General features: G+C 36.7%; 1 protein-coding gene across 1 annotated transcript in view; it reads right to left on the bottom strand.

Annotated features, from left to right (window-relative positions):
- Positions 1 to 20,779, bottom strand: part of ASXL3 (ASXL transcriptional regulator 3) — a 182,719-nt gene that overhangs the window by 129,613 nt on the left and 32,327 nt on the right. Inside the window, exon 2 of the mRNA XM_036245408.1 lies at positions 19,434 to 19,516. Within this exon, the coding sequence (XP_036101301.1) occupies positions 19,434 to 19,516 (83 nt within the window). The remainder of the gene's footprint in view (positions 1 to 19,433; positions 19,517 to 20,779) is intronic.

Raw genomic sequence — 20,779 nt, 5'->3', positions numbered from 1 at the left:
TTGCCAAAATGACATTCAACAGACAGTTCTAATGCTATTTACAGACACATACAGCTATGTTTCTTTGTTTCGGTTATTTACCTGTATTCTATCCCTAGACCTAATAAACTTCCTTCATGTTCATCACGCTTTCCTTTACATGAAAGGAAAATAACTAGAATAATATTACATAAATAAATAACAGCCAAAAGAGGCATCAAACTTCGAAAGAACGTGCTCAAAACTGAAGAAACTCTAGCAGTCACTCTGTAAAAAACTTAAAATGCTTGAGCAGTTTAAGGAGAAGAGAGGCAGTTGAAACTCCTTAACAGTGCAACCCAATTTGATTCTTAGTAAAACAGGGTTAGAATAATGAAGTACTCTCTGTGAAGATAAAGCAAAACATTCTCTGGGAAAAATCACTCATCACCCCAAGAATATTTATGAATGTAGTCAGGCTACTTTGCTTAAAAGAGCCCCAAGCCAAAGGGTGAAAAGCAGGCATGGCTATAGCAAGAAAGATCATGGAGATGCGGTCACTGTTCACAGGAAGAAGGCTTGGATGTATACTAGAAAGGAAAACAAAACATTTCTACCTAACATTTGTAACAGGGTTTTCATGTGCAGATACATTTGTAGTCAAAACACGACCACAGTTTACACAAACGGTAATTCAGAGAGAGAAATTAGCAAGCACACCGAGGCCTCCCAAATTTTCCCTTTCCAACAAATCACACTTGCTCAGTGTTGATTCTAGGCTGCCCTGTCACACTGACGAAACAGAAATAACGTTTGTGAGCGACATCAATCTGGGAGCCACCCTTAGAACCTTCTACACAGTCACTCAAATCACACTGACTGGCTTCAGGGGTCCAGTTGTCTTCTCAAACCCACTAAACACGGACAGGGGAACGAGTGACAACTCTGGGGTTCCATACAGGGAGACCCTCCATGTCCATTTTCACCCAACGTCACTAGCTGGTACCTACCCGGAAGGAATGAATGGAACCACTCCAATGCAATCCCAGCCACTCCTGCTAGTTCAAGCATTCGGTTCAGCATCACCTCATGACCAACACGAAAGCAGCTGAGGCTCTAATATAATCATCATGGAAAGTTGTCCCAAATCCTTCATTCGAGGAAGATCCTTCATACACACCAACGCTGTCTCCAAGCCATGCCGGGGTCTGAAACCAGACTGGAAAATATTATATATGTGTATATATAGTAAAACTCCCACAAACCACTCTTCTACTATGTCATATTTATTTACAGCTGCTTAACCCATCCTATATATTTATTGCCTTCTCAAGGTGGAAATATGAACATTCAAGGAAAGATCCTTTCCATAGCAGAAGGTAAACTGAAAGCATATGAAGACCTGGTGCTGCCTGGTAAGGTAGTTGAGGCGGTCCCAAATGGAACATACTTTGTCCTGAAGGGAAGAGAGAAAACACAACATTGGTTTCCAAGGCTAATCTTCTACACTTGGCATACAGGCTCAATCTATTCCATTATTTAAAAAGCAAAAGAAAAACCTTGGCTTTATGGGAAGGCAAGGCCAGATTAACCCTTGAAGCCCTGCTGCATTCCCGAACGTGCCCTTTTCCTCCGAATCCCACCGGGCGACACCACTTTCGTGTTCCTAACAACCATCGCTCTGACTGCTTTATCAGCCTCTCTACTGATCGCGGAGCTCTAGATGGACAGTGCTTGCTAGTCATGCAGACAGGGCAGGAACCTTTGCATGAGTAACAACTTCAAATGGTCAGAGTAATAAAAAAATAAATAAAAAAATGATCAATGGAGCCCCAAGAACTATTATATGTTGAACAGCAAGAACAAATGAACTTAAAATATATCAATTTTCCTTATCACTTCTTAATGAATAGGCTTTTCAGAAACAAAATGATAGACATTACGTAGCGTTTTCAAAGTTTAACCACAGAATTCACTGTTTTTATCTTCTTGAGACCTTTATTAGAAGATTAAAGACTATACATTTCCTTTTTGCTTTCCCCTTTATCCTAACATAATATAATACTATAAAAATGAAAATGTTCAATCCCAGTAGAAAATTTTGCTGTTTATATATTTCTAGAATGTGTCTAAAATAGAATTAAATGGGTTATATCACTGCAGCATTATTTTCTATGTACTTATCCCAAATTTTTATTTTCATCAAGTAAATGGCTACCTATAAGACTGCTTATCATATACAATTCCACTTAAAATTAACATAATTATGTATTCTAGTCTCCATTTCACTTGCTCTACCGGCCAGACTCTTCCGATTCTTGTCGGTTATATTCAAGCTGTGCTAAAATGAAGAAGCTGGGCAATGCCCTGCAGGTGCAACTGCCTCCTCTACCCACTCAGTGCACACTTTGGCTCCCAAGGCAATTATGCCACTGATGTCAAATATCCAAAAGCCTTTTAGGCAGGTTTGGACCTGAGATGTATACGAAATATAATACTGGCTACGCGTTTCTGGACATTCTCCACAAACTTTATTGCATCTCATAAAATGTGACACATCTCTCATAAGGAAAATGCAAAGAATGAATGGATCACCAGTCAGGGGTGAGGTACCTGTTTTCTGCCAAGGGCCATTTGGATATTTATAACATTATTCGTGGGCCATACAAAATTATCAACTTAAAAATTAGCCTGCTGGATTTGGTCAGGCTAATTTGGTGAGATGTGTGATGTTAGCTGGTATTGATTTCACGAGCCTTATATGGCCCGTGGACCAGACGTTCCCCAACCCTGGCAAAGGACTCAGAAAATATTACACTCAAAGGAATAGACTTGGGTTGATTAGCTCAAATTTACAGTCCACTTGGAGCTTAGCAATATACAATGTGTTTCCCTTTTAAGTTTTTAAGTCCTTATGTTTGACATATAGACCCTCTATTGCATAACCTAATGGTCTGACCAAGTACAGTAATACAAGTGTCTCCTCAAACCATTCCTAATACAGATATCTGCTAAAGATGTCTATAAGTTATATATGCTCAATTAAATAAATATTTACTGAGTGTCTGCTATGATCTAGGAACTACAACAACATATACAAACATGAGTATGATACATCACTAGCTATTTTGTAATTCAGAGTTCAGTTAGGAGAAAGACATATAAACCAAAAGAACTATGATTAAGATACATTAAAAACTTCCCTTGAAATATGAAAGAAGGAACCAGATTGACACATGAATTGTGGGGAGAGTTTCCCAGGGGAGATGACAATCTGCATCTGAATGACACAGAGGTATTAAGAGTGGCAGTGATGTAACAACAAACAGACACTAAGACATTAGCATATATGTAATTTATACAAAGCTTGGAAATCAGATCACTACTCAAAAGTAAAATATATTCTATCCTATATTTAGTTTAACAGACAGCAAAACTATTTCAGTATAATGGAATACTCCTAGTATCTTGTGAACATTCAATAAATATATAAGCCCAAAAATGTGAGAATCTTAATGACAGAAACACACAAATAATGACATGTTTTCCAAGTAACTAATTATTACCTACATATTTAAATGCTGCCCTCCTCCAAGAGAGCAAAGTGGTTTTGTTCACTACAGTCTAGTCTCCAAAATTTTATTCTGTGTATGTGAAGCTTCGTAATCAAATTGCAAACAAAATTTGGATAATAATACAATTACACAGGACTCAAAGGCACAGCCTTTTCCCCAGAAACATACCAATTAGATCATAAGCAGGAGGTATTGTCTGGACACTATAAGTTAACACATACAAGTCTGGAGGATGAGAAAGCAGAGGAAATAATATATCAGCAGTGTTCATTCAAAAGGCTAAAGTGGCCCAAGTAGGAGAGCTAGCTAGAGAAATATACCTTCTGAATTACAATTAAGGTCCCCCCAAAAGCATCTCATTCAATGAAAAATAATTTATTCAATGGTATATTATAAACCAGGAAAACACCTGATACTAGAGTCCCAACATTAGTCACTGGCAGATATCATATTAAAAACTCGGGCACTGATTCACCAAGTAACAGTGGTTTTAAATCGTATCACTGAATCTGAGCCAAGAACACACACTACCTAGAAAACCTTTTCCAACTTCTCAGAAAATGTTAGATAAAAAATTAATGATTAAATTATACTATATACTTATTGAAATGTGAACCTTTTGGCACCATTGTGCCAAAGTACTACTGTGAAATACCTTAGATAAAATTGATTCGACAACCCATTCAATTTTGATTAATTTCCCCAAATTCCTAACAATACAGCAAACAGTGAAATCTCATAAATCAAATATCTTAAAATTGACAGCACATTTTTCAAATTATGTTATCTTTATAATAGCCTTATGATACAGATAAACTGTTATAATCTTCCCCCATTTTACTGGGAAGGAAAGACCAAAAAAAAGACTTTGACTTATCCAAGATAACACATTATGTTACAGAGTAGAGCCAGAATTCAAATTTCCATTCACTCCATCAGAAAATATCATGAACCTATTATATGAAGGGCACCAAGAGGAAGAGAAGGATCAATGAGACATAAACTCTAACATTAAGGAAATTGCAGTCATTATAACAAGAGAAAAATTGAGAGAGTTTACTAGATACTACAATAAAGGAACAGCTATAATAATGAAATAGCAAGGGTAAAATGAGTTAAGGCTAGAATTAAAGAATTCTTTACCGAGGAGATGTTATATGATATTTGAATTGGGCACTGGAAATGGTAAAGGTCATTACAGGCTGAGCAGAGTGAGCAAGACTTAAGAAATACATGGAATAGTTGCATGAAATCAAGTATACAGGTATTTTTTTCAAATAATAATATATATTTATCCTAACTCAAGCCCAAATATGAGATTTAATTTAAAAATATATACAGCAGAGGCTGCAAGTTTTTCCCCAATAACTACCTTTCCCTAGTGTTAAGACTCCCACATTTTAGCTGGGAACATGGCTCCTTCAATAGACTATATTCTCCACCTTTCCATGCAGTTAAGTGCAACTATGTACTTGGTCAATGGACATGAAAAAGACTGATGCACGCAATTTTCAGAACATATCTATAAAGGGACTGCATATGCCCCTTCTTCCAGCTGTGGCTTGGGACATGGATTTGGTGGCAAGTCATATTAGACCATGGTAAAAGGACAGAATCCTAAGAATAACAGAGCAACAAGACAGAAGGACCCTGGCTCCCTGGATATCTTGATATAGTAAAGTTATCTCACCATTCCTTGGATTATCTACCTTGAGACTACACTATGAGAAATGACCTTTAATTTTATTTAACCACTTATTTGGGGATTCCACTGTACCCATGCAAAAATGTACACTAGTTTACATAAATAGGCTATGCTATAAAGTATATACAAATAAAAGTAGTTTCTTGGTTCTCAATTCTCAAAACCTGAGAAAATAATCTGGAAATATGTAAATTAATCGCAAAGCATTTAATATAATCAGCAATATACAATTGTAATAGACTTTCAAATTTATTTTTAAATTTTTATCTATATAACCACCCTAGGAAGTGGGAAGATCTGAGATCAATATTATTATGTTATAAGTAAAAAGAAGAACAATACATCAAGAATTCATTATAAAAAGTGTTTTATAGCTCCATATTTATTAGGTTTAACCTCATTTAATCCATAAAATTATCATCACATCTACTGCATTGATATATTAAAGGTCCATTTATAAAGAAAAGCCAAATGAGTTATTAATGCCAGAAAAAAAAGAATCAATAAATGAAAACTAGATTTTTGCTGTAAGCTTATATTAGTTGACAACGTTTTCATTTACCCATTGGACATCTTAGACTACTCAATTTTATTGTGATTACAGTTATATATTTAATTGTTATCCATTTTATGTTTTATAGAGAATGGAGGAAAAATTTAATAAGTAAACATATTATCACAGTGTGAGTCAAGCAACAGAAAGGGCTGCGTGAGCCCAAAGGGGGAATTCTGAAAAGAGAACAATGGGTGCTGAATGACTTGTCTACATCAAGTTGTCTGCAGGCAAATCTGTTTGCCCTTGCTTCCCATGTGACCTCATATTACAGGCATTCCGAAGAATACATAGAAGAAGCATATTTAATAAAATGATCTCAGGCAATGTGCCCACTGAGCTCAGTGGCTCTCTACATCAGCTCACAGAGGCAGGAAAGTAAGGCAGCCACAGTCGCTTCCCCTATTCTCATTGTCTGCCCTCCTTTGGGCAAGGTTTGATGGCAACAAGAAGCCAATGAGGGAAAAATCAAGAATATTCAATCACCATCTGAGGTATACATTACAGCACGATCTCTTTTGTACCCCTAATTCCTGCCAACAGTGTTACAAACATGTACAACTGAAGGCAAATAAAATGAGGTAACACAGAAGGTGACTAGATCAATGAAAACCCACCACTTCAGGAAAATCAGTTGAAAGACATGTCCCTTTCAATAGAACCTTAGAAGAGATTTATCTTTTCTTTATATGGTCTGGCCTTTACCTACCACTGGGCTTTTGTACCTTCTTCTCAAATTCTGAAATGACCAGTCTCTTCCAAGTTAAAGACAAGTCAACTATTTACTAGTTCTACTAAGGTGGACGACTCACCTTCTCTAAGCCTTAGTTTAGTGATATGCAAAATAAAAGTTCAAGACTATATGATCTGCAAAGCCCTTACCAGAAACAAAATGTTTCTGACTTAAACTTCATTCACATCTTAGCATCCTTACATAGTAGAAGCTGCTCTGAATGTCCTCTGTTTTTAAAGAAGCTTGCTTTCAAATAAATTCTCAAAATCATGACTTAAAATTGGGATAGTACTGACGTCAGCAAATGGCCCCTTGTAAAACTACTCCTGACTTTACCAAAGGGTGTGATTCCTTAGCCTACTTCTCTCGTATCACAAGAAACACTTCTAATAAAGGTTAGAAATTGTTCCGGTGACCAGGTGGTTGAAAATTGGATGAGGGAAAGACAGATTTAAAATTTGGGTAATGATCCGCTCCTACTCAAAATTCTACAGACACTGTTTCACAATTCCTTGTCATTCTCTTATGAGAAAAGGTAAGAATGCAACACAAAATCTGATAACGTACTAATTTATAAAACTTTGAAAATTAGCCCTGACCAGTTTGGCTCAGCAGTTAGAGCATAGGCCCATAGACCAGAGAGTTGTGGGTTTGATTCTGGTCCAGGGCACATACCTTGGTTGCGGTTCAGTCCCTGTACTGCATGAGACAACCAATCAATGTGTCCCTCTCACATCGATGTTTCTCTCTCTCTCTCTTTCACACTCTATTTGAAAATAAATGGAAAAATATCCTCGGGTGAGGATTTAAACAAAAAACTTTGAAAAGTAAAAGTTTTAAGTAGCTGACTCAAAAGAATGGTGTCTAAAAAAATTAAATAAATTCTAAAATTTAAAAATGAAGTTAACATTTCCAATACGAAGGACGGATAAAAGGAGTGAGCAGTAAAGTCTACTCTGAGTAATTCCAAATAGTACTTTCTGTGTTCCTGATTCAGTACTTTCCTTGTGAGGGTGGAGGTGTAAGGGGATTCCAAAGTAATCGTTGCTAAGCCTGAATCTTAAAAATGTAAAATTTGAGCCATTATTGGAGCTATCCCACTGGCAACAACTTGTTCCAATAAATATTTATGGATATCACATTTTTCTATATAGCAACCAGCAGGTCACCTTCAATACACACAAATTAAGTGATAAGTTGAATAATAATCATTGTACAAATTGCTGTGTTTCATGCAGGCATGCTACAGAAGAACTAAGTCATGAATTCAGGCTAGCTGCCGTGGCCGGAAGGAGAACGTGCTCTGCCTGGGAATTTCACACCTGTCTTCTGTAAAAATAAAAAAGCAAGAGTGGTGTTTTTATACCTCTTGGTGGAATTACAATGGGTGGATGAGATGAGGAAGGATGGGTAAGTGGTTATGATACAGATTGACAATAATAGTAAAGTATATCTGATTATGCTCTGTTTTTAAAATTTCGTTAGAAATGCAGTTAATGCTGCTTCTGAAATTATACTCACTTATTCATCTGGGCCTCCTTTCTTTTCCCGAGATGCATCTCTTAAAAGGAGAACAATGTTCCTAACTTAGCCTCCTCTACCCCCACCTAAGCATGATTTAGTCAGTACCACCTATTTTCATTGGGTTATTTCACAAGTGTAGTAACTTCCACCCTTTAAAATTGCCTTTTGAACTATCTACATTTTGTTAGCATCTCTGCTTTGTCTAGTCACAGTTACCGAGTTCCCTGGAAACCAAATTCAATATCAACAACATAACGGTAAGAGTCCTGTGAAGCCCTTGGTTCTTCCTCTACCCAAGGGGTATTTCCCACCCTCCTAGCATAACCTCCTAAAACAAACAGGTAGAAGTTACATTTCAAATACGTCTTGCTGCTGCCCACAGCATCGCTCACAGTCTGACCCCTCATGTTGGACAAGCATAAAAAAGTTCATCAGAGGCTTTGCATCCTCCAAATCTGAACAGGTTTATGGAAAATTTTTTTCACCCTTCAGCCCTATTCACAATTAGGCCATAAACTGAAAGATTCTCAACACACCGGTATCCACAGGCTAGCCAGAAAACCTGCTAAGGGGATAAGGAAGATTTACTTAATAGAATTATATAACCAATCCTTCTCTAAATCAAAATTTTCTTAACCTCATGCTACGAGCATTGTAAAAGGTCATGTGTAACTGGTTCTCAATCAGACATCAAATCCTAGATTTGTCACTTGCTAGCTGGATAAATTGCCTCAGTTTCCCTATCTGTAAATTGGGAAATATATTATCAATCCACTTCAGAGATTCTTAAAAGATCATTTATATAAAGTCCTTAACATTGGGCCTAATATAAGTTAATGGTGAAAAATGTTAGGTATTCGTTTAATCATCAGCCCGTCCTCATTAATCTGGGTGACATACTGCATAAAGCACGGTATCCCAGCGTTATGCCAAACAAGTTAACGGAGACAAGACGTGCATTCTTTACCTTAATGAGCTTATATTTGTGATGGAAAGGCATCACTTCTTGGCACGTTGGAAAATAATACATTTTATTAAGAATTCAAGAGGGAATCTAGACATTCCTAAATTTAAAAACTAAAAACAAAAACATTATTCACTGGGCTGAAAACACGCTTCACAGAGAGCAGTTGAAAGTCCTAATGAAATGACACAGAGAAGAATGAATGGTCTGGAACCAGGCTGTTAAACCATCAAAAGCAGGGACCACATTTTATTAATCCAGCAACTTTTACAGGCTCAAGAACAAAGCATGTGCTTAGTAAATGTTAATGGAATGAATACATGCCCTAAAGCTTTCACAACACCCCCAGGATTTTACACAGCGAGCACAGTAGATAATGGTATTTAATTGATTGACTTCATGTTATACTATCTGTTTCTCCACAACTTTATTTTCATTGCTCTGATGTCCTTTAATTTGACTACTAAACACCTGGCAAAGCTCTGTACCTACACACCTGAGTACCGTGAGCCTGGTCACAAGATAACAGCCAACAGACTGGAGGGAGCAGAGCCAGAACAGAAGCGGTGCACAGCACCCAGAACAGGCCTTAACGTTAAAAAATATGTTAATAGAAATCACTTAAATTTCAGACAGACTCCCAGTCGATCATTATCAATTTGACTTTGTATAGGCATCTCACGGAGGTGTAGGGTAAATAGTCCTTAATTGTTCTGAAAGAACTCAAACGTATTCTTAGGATTTATGCACTGCAGCTTTTAAAAACTGGTTTAACAAAGTGCCATAATTTTTATTCCTCTAAAAACAAATCAACTATAAAAAGAAGTCCCCATGTCAGCATATCAACTGTTTTGCATTTGAATTATGTTGTCAAGCTCAAAACAATGAAGCAAAACTAAAATCATTTAGGCATGTGGCAATTAAGAGCACAAGCAATGAAATGAAGAGATAAAGAGAAAAATACCGCTTACAAAAAAATTAAATAAAATCACCCCAGTGAAATGCCTATTCCTCTGCAAAGATTTTCACCTGCATAGGATCCTTACAAAGGCTCACATACAATGTAATTTTATATCCATTTCTGCTTCTATTTCTGCACTGAAATATTTATAGAGAGCTCAGTATTTCTGGAGTAAATTATACCTCGATCTTGATAAAGCTGAAATCACCTAAATTACCTTTTTGTTCAATTACTTGGAAGAATGGAGAAAGAAAGCTTGACAAAATAAAAAGGCATATTAAAAAATGGCCATTTCATAGCTATAATTGCATACCTTAGTGAATATTGATGCCTTGAGGGTTATATGTACTCACCACAGCTATTTTTACCAAAGGCTTCTAATAAAATCCAAATCAATTTATGTTATGTGACTATACACATTATATTTGAACACAAAACAACCCAAGTGTTCCATCGGTTTATGTTAGGAATAACATATGAAAACACATACTAGAAGTATGTAAGAATGCAAGTAAGTACAGTACTAAGCATATTGGTATCAGAATACCTTCCAAGATGAATCAGATACTCAAAATTCTAGAAATATTCTTATGATATGCCATCAGTTCTGGAAATGTAAAGTTCCAAATTCTGAATCATTATTATGAACTGAATAGTTATATACCACCCCTCCCCCCAAATTTAAATGTTGCGGCCTTAGCCCCCAGTGTGGCTATATTTGGAAATGGGGCCTCTAAGGGCGTGATTCCGGTTGTATGAGGTCATAAGGATGGGGCCTTGATCTGACAGGAGTTACCTGCTTATAAGAGAAATCATAGAATTCATTCTCTTTCTGCTCACACACACCCAAGAAAGGCCATGCGAGGCCACAGCGAGAAGACAACCATCTGCAAGCCAGAAGAGAGACCTCACCAGAGATCTACCCTGCTGGACCTTGACATGGGACTTGTAACCTCCAGAACTGTGAGAAGATAAATTTCTACTGTTTAATCTGATAAAGAAGATACACAATGAAATATTACTCAGACATAATCCCGTTTATGGTGTGTTGTCATGTCAGCCTGAACAGACTAAGCCGATCACATTTGACTTCAGTCTGGGAACCAGGAAAAGTCTTGTTCCAAATTTATTACATTAGTGTGGCCCATTCTATCTGAAAAGTGCTTCCTCCCCAATCAGCAATCCATTCTTATTGCCTCTTATGGACCAATGTGATAACTACCAGAAGTGCATGTGAGAGTGTGTGAATACATCCCCCCTGCCCCCCCCCCCCCCCCCCCACACACACACACACACGACACAGTTCATGAATGCCTCGTGGAGCTCTACTTCTACTTTCAAAATCATGAAAAGATAATGGGGGAAATTTCACGGTGAAAGCAAGTAGTCTACTGTGGCTGCAATACCTGACGCCTGAACATAAAGGCTTTTAAGTGGCCCGACTCCAGACTGATTAGGGGTGTGCTGAGGAGTTCAAAACTGACCTGATAGGATAATGTTTCACATAATTATTTTTTAACTCAGGAAATGCTTCCACAGTAATACATAATTTTATCATCCTCCTGAAGAATTATTTCAATCACGTTGCCAATATAAAAAAGCAATTTTAGCCCTTGCCGGTTTGGCTCAGAGGTTAGAATGTCGGCCCAAGGACTGAAGGGTCTCAGGTTCGATTCTGGTCAAGGGCACGCACCTGGATTGTAGGTTCGATCCCCAGCACCAGTCAAGGTCATGCGGGAGGCAACCAGTTGATGGGTCTCTCTCACATCAAGGTTTCTCTTTCTCTCTCTTCCTTCTTTCCACTCTATCTAAAAATCAATGAAAAAATATTCTTGGGTGAGGATTTCAAAAAAGCAATTTTAAATAAAAATAAAGTTTCATTTATGACAAAATACATAATTGTTTTTAAACAAGTAGTGATATCCATGCATAAATTATGAATTCTTACATACAAGCTTTATACCAATTAATTTAAAACTAATTAATTATGTAAAAAAAAGCATATAATGTCAACCAACAACATATTTTGGGAGGAATCAAATGTATATAAAAATGAGCAGATTAGAAATTCAAAAACCTCTTCTAATTGTAAGGTATAATGTATGCTTTCATTATTCATATCATAAGCCTGCATTATCAGAATATCATGCATTTATTCAGATATCATCTCACTAAGAAAACAGTAGCATATTGATTTTATCTATCACCAAACATACAACTGACAATTTCTTTCGATTCATAGTTTATAGTCACAATATATTCTCTGGAATATTGTTAGTTATCAGTTAAGAAATGCTATTATAGTCCTGGACAGTTTTGCTCAGCAGTTAGAGCATTACCTCTCAAACCAAAGAGTCATGGGTTCGATTCTGATCAAGGGCACATTACCTGGGTTGCAGGTTTGATCCGCAACCCTGGTCGGGATCGTGAAGGAGGCAACCAATCTATGTCAGTCTGTCTCTCTCTCTTTCTCCCCCTCTCCCTCCCTTCCACTCTCTTTATTAAAATATCAATGGAAAAATATCCTTAGGTGAGGATTAACAAAAAAAAGAAGGAAAAAGAAATGCTACTGTAAGTGGTAGTTTTTGAGAAAAAAAAATAGATTTAAAAAGGGGGAGAAATGTTTAAAGAGACCAAATAAAAAGATAGTGTGTTAATGTAGTTAAGAAATTTTAGCCCTGGCTAGTTTGGCTCAGGGGTTGGAACATTGGTCTGCAGACCTGAGAGTCCTGGGTTCAGTTCCCACTAGGGGCACGTACAAAAAAAGAAATTTTATTTATTTATTTATTTACTTATTTATTTATTTTTGTTCTTGTTCAGATAGAGTGGGGGGGGGCGGAGAGAAACATCGATATGAAAGTGACACATCGAGTGGTTGCCACCTGTACAACCCAACCAGCGCCAGGGACAAACTGCCACCAAGGTACATGCCCTTAGCGGAAACCAAACTCAGGTCTCCCTGGACCGCAGGCGGATACTCTAACCACTGAGCAAAACTGGTCAGGGCTTTTTTTTTTCCTTTTTTTGGTAAAAAAGAATCTTTTTTTTTTTTTTTTTTTATGGTACGTGCCCCTCGCAGGAACCAAACCCAGGACTCTCTGGCCCGCAGGCCGACACTCAACCGCTGAGCCAAACTGGCCAGGGCAAAAAAAAGAAATTTTAAGTGTTTGACCCATTTTGTGAATGGTGTCAAATTGCAGTCTACTATTTACCCCGCAAAATTGAAAACATTTATTCTTAAAGATATATGTACCCCTAAGTTCACTGAAGCATTATTTACAGTGGTCAAGACATGGAAACAACCAAAGTGTCCTTTGATAGATGATTGGATAAAGAAAATAAACAATGGATTATTACTCAGATATAAGAAAAGATGAAAGACTGCCATTTGCAATAATATGGATGGATCTTGAGAATATCATGCTAAGCAAAACAAACCAGACAGAAAATATCAAGAACCACATAATTTCACTTATATGTGTGATATAAAACCAAAAACAACAAATGAACAAATAAGACAAACAAACAGAAACTCATAAACACAGACAACAGTATGGTGGTTACCAGAGGAAAAGGAGAGTGGAGGTAGGTAGGAAAGGGTAAAGGGAGTTAAATGTATAGTGACGAAAAGTTATGTGACTTGACTTTGTATTGTGAACATACAATGCAATATACAGATGATATATTAGAAAACTGTACACTTGAAACCTATATAATCTTATTAACCAATGTCGCCCCAACACATTTAAATAAAAAGAAGAAATTATAAAAGAAAAGAATGAATGTCAAAGAGTGGGATACAAAGAAAGATGTATTTAGGAAATAGAACACAAGCCAAGAACCACGTGGCCATGGTGGTAGGGGAGAAGAGATTTAGGAATTGTTCTGATTTAGATTTCTGACTAATGATAACAAATCAAATTGATGTCAACTAAGAGACAGATTATTCTAAAGGTTTACACAATCATGTACACACCTATACACACACATAAATATATGCAGATCGCCCTATGTTTCTGTTTAATAACACCATTGTCTTATTCATCCCTCTCTAAGGAGCTGGCTCTGTGCACCATTTATACAATGAGAGGATTAAATGGCAGGGATGACACTGTGAATTAACACTGTAATTCTAAAATGCCCCAACATAAACAAACTTGACCATCATTTCAGTACAAAAGGATGAATGCCAACATGGAGTCCGGAGATAAGAATTGATTTTGCAGTAGAAATTATTTGTGTTACTTTCTTATCTCTAGACAAAACATTTCAGCAGCAAGAAAGAATCATCTCCTATAGCACTAATTAGAAACGTAAATCTCACTGAAAGAAATGCCAAGAAATTTTATTGTTTGTCACTATATATGATAATAGAATTTTTCTGACATTTTATTCCCCTAGAAAAATGCAACATCTTTAATAAACTACTGCCCAGTGGAGATCCTAATTTTAACATAACAGAAATTACAAAATAAAAAACACGCAAAGCCTTAAGACAAGTAGCTAAAAACAAATTTATTCTTAGAAATATCAGTGGGGAAAAATTTTTTTCATTGATAGCAGAATAATTACAAAATCTTAGATTGTCAATTGCATGTTTCACATTGCAAAACTGAAAGTATATCCATATTCTGAGTAACACTAAACACAACCGAGATTGTTTATAAATCTTTTCAAATGTCCATACTGTGATATGTAATTACAGGCTGCTATTCTATAAATGGCTGATAAAAAATAACATTTGTTAAGTAAGGCAACTATAATATTGTAAAAATGCACTTCATAAATATTGCCCTGACCCAATCCAAGTGTGGTCCAAGTATGGTTTTATATTGCTTTGTGTGAGCTTTTTTTTTGCCTTTACTTTATGACTGCCTCGCCTCCATTAAAAAACTATTTACTTATTTCCAAATAACATGAAAACTATATCACAGTTCATGCCACATTAATGACAGGTATCTTGTAATGATAATGCCCAACACATAAGAAATTATGCCTCACTGATGAACGGCTGTTCTGCTCTCTCTAGTAAGTGCTACAAGCCTCACTCCTCGACCTTCTGACCCAGATGTGTCACTATGACTGAGCTAACACCTCTTGGGAAGCATCACTTTAATAATTATATAAGCAGAGAAAAACATATTCCCAGGCATCAAAAATCCCTCAGTCCTTTTTTTAAAGGAATTACAAAGCAAACTCAAAACAGAAAAGCAGAATTAAGACCACTCCAAAAGTCTGGCAAATTTACATGGAGTTACTCCTCTTTTTCTACAAATATTTTAATTACTGCAGACAAGACCATATTCTACAGTAGCACACTAACTCCCTGAGGAAGTGGACATTCGTTTAGCCCAGAGTCTGAGCAGGGATATTAGATACCCATCACAAAAGTGTCAGATTGGAATGTGTATTTTTATCCCTTCTATGCAAGCAGCATTGCCATTTGACTGATTACAAGATTCTGATCATCTGAAAAGCATTCATACTGCTATGTTTTATCAATTGTTGGCAACTCATAAACACAAGGTAATAGAAGCCTGAAAGTAATCACTCAGAATCAGTAAAAGCAAGTGTATAGATAGATGAGAGCAAAACTGTATTGATAAAAATCTTCTATGCTGTTATATAGAAGGAAATTAAAACTTACCAAAATATATTTTCATCAAAAAACCAATCCTAGGAAATCAGGCCATGATATTATTAATATTTTTCAATAAAAATCATTTGTCCTTCTGACAATTTATTATCTGTATACTTTTTAAAACCACATGGAAAGTACTTATTTCAGTCTGGCTTTTCCAAACAGTACTTAATCATACACTACACATTTCATCAATAACATGAAGAAGATACACAGAACATGATACAGAAAAGATGTCCTCTTTTTATCATATCTATATGAAAAGTATATAATTTACAGTGTCACTTGAAAAGAAAAAGGGTAGCAGAAGCTGTCAAGAATTTCATCTCAGTCAAATAAATCAACAATATCACATATACTGAACACATTCAAATACATCAGCTTTGCCAAAATTACTGGTGTTATTTTTATTATATGTTACAAGTTTAAACCAGCAGCACTTACAGTGTTTGAAAACACGCAACAGTATAATAACTTTACTTGCTCATAGATGATCTGCTAGAGATTAGCAGCATGCATATATTTAATGAGATGCCCACAAAACTGTTTGATTCCTTTTGATTAAAACAAACTATTGAAGAGGATGAAAAACACAAGAGGCTTCTAACTCTAAATAAATGTAAGCCAAAGTCATCGCTAGGCACCAACAAATTAACATCTTGAGAAAGAAGGTTATTGACTCAACAAATGATTACTGAGTATCTCTTGAATGCCAGGAGTGGTAGGTACCTTGAAGAGCTCACAGACCGGTGGGAAGACATACAAAGATAAAATTGCAGTGCAGTGAGGTAGATGCCACGGGAGCCCTGCTTGTCACAATAAAGACCCCCAGGGTACCCGAGACACATGGCTTTACTTTGAGGCCAGATTGGGAATGGTGATGAATTACAAACCCAATCTCCTCTTTTCTAGAATGCTTAGGTATAGAGGTGGACTGTTGGGTGAGGACTGTTACCATGACCTCTCATCCATAGAGGAGACTGCCAGAGGGTTATGGTCACATTAGTAACTTTCACAATCACTCCCGTGAGTTTTGCCAGGCACATCACAACCCTGCATTTCTTGGAAAACACATCATTCATAAATACCTAGAAATTAAATGGCTATGTCTGACCTTAAGATGATGGAATTTCTAAATGTAACTCTACTTAAGAAAAATAGATACAATTACACTTCATTTACTTGACTACCTTAAATATTTGGAAAACATTTAAGAATATGGAAGGCAGAAAATTAGTACATTAAGTAGGCAACATAAATGTTACAATCTTCTTACTAAAACATACATAACGTGTAGGAAAGCCCCCAAACTCACTCAAATTCTATATAGTTTTATTTTACAGATGATTCTAATAACAAACTAGAACTAGAAAACAAGGCAAGAGTAGTCACAGATATACCAGACATATGTAACAGGTCCCTGCTGACAGGAAGGAGGAGATTTGAACAAATTTAGAAATAAATGAGAACATAAAATGCATAATCTGAGCCCCTTCCCTGTAAAACTAATTTTACAGAATAGAACATAAATAGAACTGTCGTCACTTTCTTCGACTGCTCAACTTATGAATTCTTGGCAGGTACTAGTTTATCAGTATTTCAAAAAAACAAATATTATTTTTTCTCTAGAGAAGGACACAACTGGGGGTGGGGCAGAGGAATGACTGTATTTAGAGGAATGGGAGGCAATGTTTCCAATTTCACTGTTCTTTCCTCTTTAAAGAAGCTGTTCTGTTTTTTGTTTTAACTAAAACTGCATATGCTTAAAACCCTTTAATATACCATTCTGGGAAGACCAGAATTTTGAAAAATAGAAACTAATGCTGCTATAATAATAAATGTAATTAAAATGCTGTTCAGAGCCATGGCACAGGAATTTTATATCTGAAGGTACATAACTGATAGCAGCATAGTCATCACTCCTGCAGAGAAAAATAACGAATGAACAAATTTCAAATGTCTGCTCACAGGATATGCTTTTTCTGTCTGCATTGGCAGATTCCTCTGGCACACTGCCCACCGTCGACAGGACTTGAAGTCCTTAGACTTTTTTACCCCCTCTTTTCTTCTCGCTATAGCACAAACATTTTCAGTGTTTTCTAAATGGCACCAATATTTTCAAGGTTTTTGACAGGCAGCGAGGAGAAAATTAATTTCCAGGTATCCCCATTTTCTTCCCTAACTCCTCACATTGACATCTTGCTTAGAATAACAGGACCTCCTCTAACAGAGCTGTAGGCTCAGTTGGCATTTTCCCTCCACACTGGTGGGAGAACAATTATTGCAAACATAGTGTGGTTAACTTATCTTAGGTTCTTTCTTCAGAACAGGCAGAAAAAGCTCTAAGACAGGGAAGAAAACTTTAGCTAGGTGTCCTATACTACACTACACTGTGATGTTCCTGGATCGCACTCCCAAAAGATCCATTTTAAACAGGTAGAGGCTGATATTACCCACACTTTATAGTTATAGGAGTTGTAGGTAATACCGATGTTTTAGGAAAAGCTGGCCTTGGGAGGATATTCATTCCTTCCAGCAGTTCTATCTCAGTGTCGGTCAAAACAGTCAAAAGGTTGCTCGGCAGGTTCAATTTTCCCCGAGTTACAGCCACTGCATGCTCAGTGGCTTGCAGATAGACAAACTTCACACACAAAAATCACTATGTCACACAGATGGCTACATACACATATATGACAACTCGATGGTTATTTTATCCTCTAACACACTTCTTTTTTTTCTCCTTGAGTAATGTCATCTCTATGGTCCTAAACTACTGGCTAAAGCCAACACTGTAAAATTAACAAATAAATAAAATAAAGGATCATCACAGATAAACAAAGTATGGTACATCCATACAATGGAATATTATTTGGCAACAAAAAGGAATGAAGTGCCCTGGCCAGTTTGGCTCAGTGGTTGAGCTTCGGCCTGTGGACCAGAGAGTCCTAGGTTCGGTTCCTGCTAGGGGCACGTACCACAAAAAAAAGGAATGAAGCGCTGATTCATGCCACAACATAGATGGACTTTGGGAAAAAAAATCATGCTAAGTGAAAGAAACCCATGACAAAAGGCTACATATTATATGATTCCATATATATGAAATATAAGGAATAGGCAAATTCATGGACATAAAAAGTAGATTAGTGGTTACCAGGGGCTGGGGGAGAAGGGAATGGTAAATGGCTGCTAATGGTTGTCGGGGTTTCATTTCAGGCTGCTGAATCTGTTCTAAAATTAGAAAGTTGTAATAATTGCACAAATATGTGACTATACTAAAACCACTGAATTGTACATTTAAAATAGTGAATTTTATGCTGTGTGAATCTTATCTCAACGCTATTTTTTAAAAAGGCTCACTAGCTAATGATGCTCCAACTATAGTTCTAAATACGGGTACATAATTTTCAACCACATTCATTGACACTTTGGATTTTATCAGCGTGAGTTCATCTTTATACCGTGGGACCTATCTATTAAGCCTGTAAAAGAGTTTCTCTTTCACTACTCACTTTCAGAAATGCAATCTCCTCTTATGAGAGAGAGAGAGAGAGTGATTCCAGGAGGTGGATAATTCACACAGTGCTGCGCTTTGTTTAACAAGCACGCTCAATATTAATGTGTCCAATGAAACTGATTAAGCCAAGAGGCAGTTCCAAGGAAATATTTGGTCCTCCAAATATTTGGCAGTCACAGAACTATTTGCAGGTAGTTACTTAATTCACAATCAATTATAATATCAAAATGTAGAGATATCTATTGCTTTGCAACTAGTGGCCATTAAAAGCAATAAAAACGGGAAATGCAAATATAAATACTGACCTTGTTTCTTTTAATCCTTCTTTCTGAATGACTTCCAATATCTGCTTTGCTGTCATTGGTGAGTTGGGGTGTTTTTCTAGTGCCTGAAAAATAAAAATAAAGATAAGTTCCATAGATTATTAAATGGAGGCATACAAAATGAAAACATGTGTGAATCATGCAGTGTTTCCTTAAATTTTTAAAGGGGCTGTTTTATCAAAATCAGGTCCTATCACACAATTCAAGTGTCCAAAGTAAGAATGTAATTTTTTTTCTGGACATTTATGTAATAAATGTACAAAATTTCCTTTATTAAAAATTGGTTAAAGACATGCTTTCAGGCTGTTAAAATGTTTCCTAAATTTCCAGGCCCTTGGAAACATGGAGCCTGAATATTACCAACAGCAGAGAACAAAGTGCTGGTCAGAAATAACCTCACTGGATTCACATTTTGATCAACTTCTTTTATATTAAAAAGAAAATAAGAAAGAAAAAAAAAAACAGTCCTTCACGACCCAAATGGAAAGAAACGCAGAAAAACCCAACTCATTACAGTATGTTTTCCAGTTCAGCTCAGTTTCCTTTCTTTTGCCTTTTCCAATTAGTTTCAAGTAAATCCCTGCCTCTTCCCATCCAGCCCATCTCAGTTTTACAAACGGAGTCCCATTTTTTTCTCTCCCTCTCTGTCCTACTCATTTCTAAGTAGAAGGGAGTTCTTTAAACAAAGTGTGGGGAATGTATGGGACGTAGTTATTCCCAGAGGCATTAGACCATCCACCCTGAAAATCAAGTCCTTTTATTTAGCCAGGACTGAGCTACATGTACTGAAAGCAGTAAACAGCAGTGACCACACTGCTCACCAACAGGGGTTACAGGGGCCACCTCTAGGTACGAGAAACAAGTCTGGACACACCTTCACAGTGACTTCCCCCAAGGCTGGACAACACCTCATGAAAGATCCTGTATAGAACTTTCTGCACAGGTCATGGCCCCATGCAACTTAAAGATCCTAGAATTCTAATTTGTGAGGTTTTACTGGAAGGATCATAATTATTAAGAACTAATAGGGGTACTCTAAAAATTAAAAATTGAAAAGGCTTCCAAATCTGTTCATAATAGCTTTGTGGCCTCTCCTATTATCAATGGACACATTTCCACGAAGTCACTAGCCAATGTCCTGTTCATCGGGTCCTCCAATGAGTTACATACAGCCCTACCTCATCATTGGGGCCACTTTCCTGGTCTCCCCTTCCTACTTCCCAGGAATTTCCCCATTTTTCCCAGTCTGGATCAGTCCCTTAGTCATAGTTGGTAAATCCTTTAAAGAATATAAAAATATAAGCTACACTAGAAAGAAGGTATGGTGA

The sequence above is a fragment of the Molossus molossus genome, unplaced genomic scaffold, assembly GCF_014108415.1.
Source record: "Molossus molossus isolate mMolMol1 unplaced genomic scaffold, mMolMol1.p scaffold_m16_p_6, whole genome shotgun sequence".
Classification (NCBI taxonomy): Eukaryota; Metazoa; Chordata; class Mammalia; order Chiroptera; family Molossidae; genus Molossus; species Molossus molossus.
Note: the sequence above shows the minus strand (reverse complement) of the source record. Positions and strands in the feature narration are given on the sequence as shown.